Source organism: Habropoda laboriosa, unplaced genomic scaffold, assembly GCF_001263275.1.
Source record: "Habropoda laboriosa isolate 0110345459 unplaced genomic scaffold, ASM126327v1 scaffold143, whole genome shotgun sequence".
In the NCBI taxonomy this organism is placed as follows: Eukaryota; Metazoa; Arthropoda; class Insecta; order Hymenoptera; family Apidae; genus Habropoda; species Habropoda laboriosa.
In genome coordinates this window covers 139,574-147,201 of record NW_017100404.1, presented here as the reverse complement: position 1 = coordinate 147,201, position 7,628 = coordinate 139,574, and the positions used below count along the sequence as shown (strand labels likewise).

At 36.5% G+C, this 7,628-nt stretch overlaps 1 protein-coding gene across 1 annotated transcript; it reads right to left on the bottom strand.

Annotated features, from left to right (window-relative positions):
• Nucleotides 1-3,051: 3,051 nt before the first annotated feature.
• Nucleotides 3,052-5,265, bottom strand: LOC108575319 (inactive pancreatic lipase-related protein 1-like). The gene is made up of 4 exons (XM_017938085.1): nucleotides 5,217-5,265; nucleotides 4,510-4,857; nucleotides 4,014-4,256; nucleotides 3,052-3,464 (listed from the first exon to the last, which is right to left on the bottom strand). The coding sequence occupies exons 1-4, from the start codon at nucleotides 5,263-5,265 to the stop codon at nucleotides 3,052-3,054; spliced, it is 1,053 nt and encodes a 350-aa protein (XP_017793574.1).
• Between the last annotated feature and the right edge of the window lie 2,363 nt (nucleotides 5,266-7,628).

Genomic DNA, 7,628 nt, shown 5'->3' with positions numbered 1-7,628 from the left:
ATAAAAGTTCCTTCTGCTAGTCGTCACACGAACAGACCCAGATTCTTTAGAATTCTTTCGGATAAAAGTGTAACGTTAATTTCGTTCTCTCCTAACATTCAGTCGTATCTGTGAAGTATAATTACGACGCACAAATAACCAATGCAAGTTGCACTTGCGGTAAGGTACAACTTCCATTTCAATTTATAGAATTGAGGAGCGCCGACCAGATGTCGCGTGCAATATTTCACGTAACAAGTACCAGCTAACTCTGATACATGTGACTGCGACAGAAATTTTCGGGCAAAGAACTAATACAGAAAGTTACGTACATTTTCGTGTTCTGAGTTGGAATCAGTTCTTCAGATATCTGAGAAATAAATAATTGATTGTGCAATGGATCGTGCTTCATGTGATGTTACATAAAAATATTTTCTCGCGAATGAAAGTACATTGACTTCGGTTCGAAAAATTATCAATTGATTGATCGGGCGATTCGAGCAGCAGATAATACAGGTTGCAAAGTGGTTAGAGGATTGGATGCTTCATAAAGCTATAAAGCTACCTCACTTTCGGTACTGGCAGTATATTCTTATTCATTGTGTGTATTATATTGTATTTTAACAGTATTCTGTATCACAAAATATTAGCTTTGCTGAAAAGTTTTTAACAAGTTCTTAATAACTCGTGCACATAGCAATCTGATTTCAGACAGAATTTGCTAAGATTTCTCTGGTATAATAATTGAATATTAAATAATTGGAGAAGCTCTTCTAGCAAAATATTTGAAAGGCACAGTAGCGGTGTTGTAAAATGTTAGGTGTGTCTTTGATTTAATTTCAGAGTGTCAAAAAAACAACCACTATATCACACACTCGTCTGCCAGTAAATTTTAATATTCACAGCAGAGTGTTTAGATTACTAGACGTCCGATAGTTTCTGGATCGATCAACGAAAAAATCAGTTCCTAGCAATAATTAGAATAAAAAACGACATTAGTTTGCAAAGCTACCATTTGAACAATTGAACAGGCGCCTATAAACAATTTTTATCGAATCCAGTTGTGCACATTACTCCGTATTGCATTTATAATACAAATCTACACAGTAAAACGTGAACAATTTCAACATCGAATTATTGTCCGTTACTCAGGAAGAATTAGTATTAGTAAAAAATAGTTCGACTATCGATGGCTTCGATAGCTACGCGTTTACCTTGGATCTAATCGCACTGGTCTAAATTCACGAGTACAGAGTTCTTTCTTACGATCGAGTGAAGTAGAGAAAAAGAATTCTTCTTTCAAGCAGAATTCTCAAGTTAATTGTGAATTTACCATTGTTTATCGTGACGTAAATTTAATTTATCGCGATTTACACAGAATAAAATAAATCAATGAAAAATGCTGAATGTGAAGATTCCATACTTTACTTGAACTTTGTAATTATTTTTCAATTTTACTCGAAGAATTTTGTATTATTGCTAAGATGTGTGTTAAATAGAAGATTCACTCTTTTACATATTCTTGCATGTGTATATTTGCATATATCGAGCTTTCTGTACGTTTAAATGCAGCACGGGAGCTACCAAGTAAGTTTTAAATATCCGATTTAGAAACGACAAGTGTATTCCTGTTCGGGACAGGTCACAATACAGTATCAGGTGAAGGCGTTCCGGTTTAGGACGATCAATGTGAGGTTGTTTTAGACGAAGGTGTTCCTGTTTGGGAACATTCAAGACACCAAGCGTATTGGTATTTCAGTTGCAAGTTTCAGCTTACTGGATTATTTCGAATCACCTGACTCACTTGCTTTTCTCTTTAAAAATTGAACAAGTTCGAAACACCTTCAACTTTTCCTTAGCCTCTCAGTTGTGAAGAAGAACGAATGATTATTTTTAAGCTACATAATAAATTATGCGTCCCTGCGTATTTATTCAATCATAATTATAAATGTTATCAAAATTATTAGTCCAACATTGAAATAAATTTCAAACATTCTTACTTTCCTCAAATGTCAGCAAAATTTCGTTTAGAACGTATATTCAACGCTTCCAAAATTTTATTTACAATGTATACTTAACGCTTCCAAAATTTTATTTACAATGTATACTTAACGCTTCCAAAATTTTATCAACGTAAGATATCAGTTTCGAAACACAGACTTTTGAAAATCTTAAGCATACTAAATTCACTCCACTTAGGAATATCGCCTACAAACATAATAACGTTCACGTTGATTTCTACTGGTAATAGAAGAAAAATTGGCGGGAAATGATGGAATCATTCTGAGCGATCATTTCGTCCTCCTAATGACGCGGATAAAAGACTTCTACGAGGGGTAGTTCTGAAAGACTCTTTTTTTTCGCGGTACACAGAGCCGCAAACGGCTTTGTAGCCGGAGCCAGGGTTTTTTTTTTGAAACGGCATCAGGTGCATTCCTGTTTAGGACGTCCCATAACAGGATAATGTTTCACTTCGTATTAACGTTTCAGGTATGCTCATTGTCATTCCGCACCCCTGTTCACCTGAAGAGTTTCACATTCACGAGAGGCCTCCTTTTGTCCTCCCTTTTCAAACGAGCCATTGACGAAACTCGAATATCTCCAACGACGTTCGTCCTTTCACCATATGAATGATAAAGCCGGGTAATTAACACATTACCACGATACTTTTGTCGAAAGAAAGAACACTTTTGTTTGCTCGTTGCAATTTCCACAGAAAATAGAGAATCCTTCGGTGGAGCACAGGTAGAGCGCTAAAATCAATTCGATATTTCTACCTTTCCTGCGTATAGCAAGCTTCACTTTATTCGTAAAAATGTTTCATCGATGAGTTACAAAAATATGAAAAATAAGAAAAAAAGGATATTTTTGTACGAATATTGCTTATACTACTTAACCACTAAATAACAACAAATTAAGGATCCTTTCTATACGAACGCAAACTACGAATCGATCCCTTGATGGTTTCTACAATCACATCAGACCCATCTTCGAAATTCTCTCAACAACTATCCGCTAATCACAAGTCACAAAATTCGTAAGTCTAAGAATTCCATCGACCGATGATCAAAGTTACTTTGCACCCTTAGCGAAAGGACTCTGTCCGTTTGTGTTCAAGTAATATTTGCCTTTGAGTTTGAAGTTTGGCTCAGCACCCCCCATAAGACCGTCAGGGTTCGAATCGCATAAACCCAAAGTGTAATTCTGATAACTCGAACAACTTTTCGCTACAAAGCCCACTTTACTATTAATGGATTCCGCGTAGTACTGGACAGAACGCAAGTGTGAACACGAGCCACCGATGTCCACTATGCACCCTTTTTGAGCAGAACCACCGTTCGGAAAGAAGTCAGCATGACCGAGAGCATTGAGGAAACCCTCAAGACCGCCGTTCGTGTGTATCACCTCTACGAAAGCCGCATCTTCGGCGGAAACTCTTCCATCTGGACCGGATAAGAGGAAGTTGGGCTCAGCTGGATCCAGAGCTGTGAAAAAAATGTTGAAAATCTTTATTACGACAGGTCGTTGCTTTGTGTATTTATACGCAATTATTTAAATGATACAGGGTGTAAATGATTCGAAAGAAACTTTGGGACTAATTCTTTGTCGATTTGAAATTGACGTCGCGGAGATCAGAATGTAAGAATTTCTTAAAATTGCCAACTCATTCGTGGAAACTTTTGCGTGACTTGCAACGCACGGTGATTCCATACTCGTAAAATGAGTTACGTTTGATGTGTAAGACAAAGGATATTAAATTCTGCATTTTCGATCGATCAATTCCAGACGAAATTTTCAACGACTAAGAAACTTGGTCTATAAGTTGTAAAATAATATTGGGGATCGTTAACTTTCCAGTATCGTCAACAAAACAGTATTAAGAATTTAAAGAAATCAACGTGTTATTAAAATTGACGATAATAAGGAAAAGTGGATGGATGATAGACAATTGACGATGAAAAATAAAAGTGAAAAATGAGATGTAGAATAATTTTTAATAAAATGGAAAATAAAGGAACAATGACTGCACTCACCGACGACGTAATTCACTTTGGTTTTCGCGTAGTAAGCTGCCAGTCCGGCTACGTGGCCCCCAAGAGAATGACCAACCGAAGTCACCTGAGAAGTATTCATTCCTTGCGACACAAGGAAGTCGATCATCTTAGACACGTACTGAGCAACCATAACAACTCTATTGCTGCTCCAAATATACGGCATAATCGATATCGCACTCCAGTCAGTCACGATGATATTGTAATCGCCGTGTGTCACGAAAGCTGTAAAGCGGAGAAGCGTGAAAAGCGGAAAGTATCGTACCGAATAAGCGTACACTCAGTGTATAATGCACTCGAGTTATTTCAAAATAATCCAAACTTCAAATTGGTAAAATTTGAATCTTCTCTCTGATCTTCGAATTCAAATTTCACGACAAAATCGTGAAAATCAGATTTTGCAAAATTTTCTAATTTTCTGTTAGTCACTTAGGAGTTTAAACGATAAATTCAATATTTTGCACAAATAAAAGCGTACCGCTAACAACCAGCGTGCAAGATGGACTGTTCCGAGAGTTCATCCATCCGTGAGTGACAAATTTTGTCTCCTTTTTCGGATCAAAATGGCTGTTCTTCACGGAATCAACATTATTCAAGTACAACAGCTCGGGATTGTCCACGGTTTTTTTCGTGTGTAAATAGAAGAAAATGCTACTTTTCAGTTTGTCTTGAGTTTCTTCCAACGTTTCCGGGTTCGTTTCACTAGTGTTTAATGGAACGACGTTGCCGTTGTCGTCGAACACGGCTAAGATTTCGGAGGAATTGTTCCCAGCAGAAGTGATAGTGGTGTCCACATGTTTGTCGTTATTCTCTGCCTGTGGCAGAGCTGTGAACGATATTGAACGTGTTAATTAGAAGTAAGCAGCTACAAAAGATGCACGATCATTTAATAATATCGTCTCGTGAAAAAGCGAAGTAATGAATTATTTTTCATATATTAAAAATATTAAACAGAAATAATTCGGTTACTCGACAAAATTCTGGTTGTAAGTTTAGGACCTGTGTTTCCAAAACTTCCTTTAATCTACTTGGCAATGAAAATTAAAAACTGCAACATTCCTGGTACGAAATACGCAGTAAGGAGAAAATTGATACGTTAACAATTGCAAAAATTATTAATCAACATTAGACGAAAGTAACGGCGCGGAAGATGTTTCTACGATAGTCGAGAAAAGCAGTGTTTACCAAGGACAGAGCAAATAAACGTGAAATCAATCAGGGCGTGCACCTTCATGATTGAGATGATTTTACTGGTAATGCCTACCTGGGGCTCGCTTATAAAGGAATCGTTCAAGAATTGATCAAGATGTTGATCACATTGATAAGATAAGGTTTCATTGTTGCGGTTGAATGTCGATCTGTGATTACGGGGAGAGCAGATGTCCTTGGAATATCATATTGAGGAAAACACATAATTGATAACAGATGTATGAATAATGAAAGGAGAAATATTTGCGTAATACTAGTTCTGACGTAGTAATCCAGCAAAGTCGTTTCACAAAACGTCGGTTAAGTGTGTCGAAAAATCATAAAAGACGATTTTTACGTTATCATCTGTGTCATTTGCGTATTGACTTGAAAAATAAGACTATTTATTACTACACTGCAAATATGTACTTGCCTTCGTGACAATTCTTACGCTCGTCATGGAATCAAAATTAGCATCATATTACGTGCTACTCTTATCTCGTTTTGAAAATATTATTGCAACATAAATAATCTTTGGAGCAACACGCTGAACGGTGAATTTTGAAGATACGAAACAGCATTTGGACACTGAAAATTGTTACGTTCGTTCTGCGTTCTTCTCGATAATAACCATCCCGTTTCGCGATACCTTTTGGATGTTATGCAGTACATAATTACGGAATACGCGATATTCGCCAATTTGGTTAAGATTAGATATGTAGCCGTTTCATTGTGTAAGTGCAACCGTATGTAGAGCGATGATCGATTACACGTTACTAAAACTGTGATATTAACCCTTTGCACTCGGAGGTGATTTTACTGTAGAAAAGGTTGCAAATCGGACATTTGAAATTTTTTAAAACTAACGTAGAAATAAGGTGCACTATTTTATTTAAATATTCAACGTATTCTCTACTTCACTGTGGCGAAGAAATTTATAGAGGCCCGTAGATCTGTTCTCGGTCTTCATTAATTATTCACCAAGTGACGATTATTTAATGTGGCTTCTCAGTCGCCACTCGATTGCAAAGCGTTAAACTACAATCCCTAGAATTTACCGGTAGAAATCATAGTTTCCGTTTATTTACGCTAATTACAGTGTGATAGGGAAAATATTGCTTCCCATTTATTAGCGTTATTTATTTACAAACATTTTAGAAAACGATCATTAGAAAACGTTTTACAAAGTGATTTACGAATAGATCAGATACCACTCCTGTGTATTTCACGAGTAAATTAAATACCAATATTGTGTTCGTTAAATAATTAATACCGAATATAAATATAAAGCCGAAGACTGTAATTCCTCGGATTAACGTTATAAACAGATTACGATAAAATCGCGTGTAACATTTTTCATCGAGCAGGAAACCGAAGTATGAACATTTGATAGAATAAGCTTTCGTCGATCGTCTTGACTGAAATTAACATGTCAATTAAGTAACAATGATCCGTTCTACTCGTGACGCTTAAATTACATTGTACTAGCGCTAAAGATAACAGGAGGTGTCGCTTCACATTTTGCACAGTTTGTCCGGAAAGTTTGCAATTCTTTTTTTTTTTTTTGGAAATTCTAATTGGTAACATTTCAAGCAGTTACCGACACATCTTACAATTAGTTAGTTGCTGTCGTTTTATGCTCGTGCTCTCTTCGCTCACGCGTCACGATGGAACAACGATTAAGTTTTGTTCCAAGTCTGGCAAATCTGCGTCGAAATCTTTAGTGCAACAAACGTGTCACAATGAGCGTTTAACAATTGTGCACGAGTGTCGAGAGTTGTTGGAAGATGATCGAAGACGTGAGCCTCCCTGCATAAACAAGCCTGACAAAAATGTGCATGTTGGTGACGTTCTTGTTACAGATCGACGTTTAATACGCTGTAGTAACCAAAGAAACGATTCGTTTTACAAGGAACTAATGGAACGATTGCTCAAAATTATGAAAGTGGTCAAAGTCAAAAATCTAGAACAACTGAATTTATCATTTATCTTGCGTTGATCTTTTTATGGAAAAGAGTTAAGAATTATAAGAGCAACTATTTCGTGAAATATTTCCTTGCACAAGGAAAAAATATTTTTTAACAGACACAAAGGGAGAATTCTAAATATTTCGAAACAAACAGTATACGACTTAGGCCACTTTAAAAAACACAAAGCGAACAATGGTTTCTTCTGGAAGACAAAGTATCCACACACATTTCGACAATAGCGAGCGAATTTCTAGCGAAAAAGCAGGTGACAATAATATTGCATTCGCTTCATTCGCCGGATTTACCTCTAACAGACTTCTTTTCACTCTCAAAAAATCCAATTTCTGACGAAGAGAGAACGATACTTGTTCATTTTGGAAATTTGAAGATCAGTAACGAGCTGTTTAAAAGCCACCCTGAAAAGTAATTTCCCTAAGCG

Bases quoted from the DNA above. Each gene is read 5' to 3' on its own strand.
- LOC108575319 (XM_017938085.1), bottom strand. From the start codon at position 5,265: ATGAAGGTGCACGCCCTGATTGATTTCACGTTTATTTGCTCTGTCCTT. The intron at 4,858-5,216 runs GTAAACACTGCT...TATCGTTCACAG, and splicing joins GTTTATTTGCTCTGTCCTTG to CTCTGCCACAGGCAGAGAAT. The intron at 4,257-4,509 runs GTACGCTTTTAT...TCCGCTTTACAG, and splicing joins TTGCACGCTGGTTGTTAGCG to CTTTCGTGACACACGGCGAT.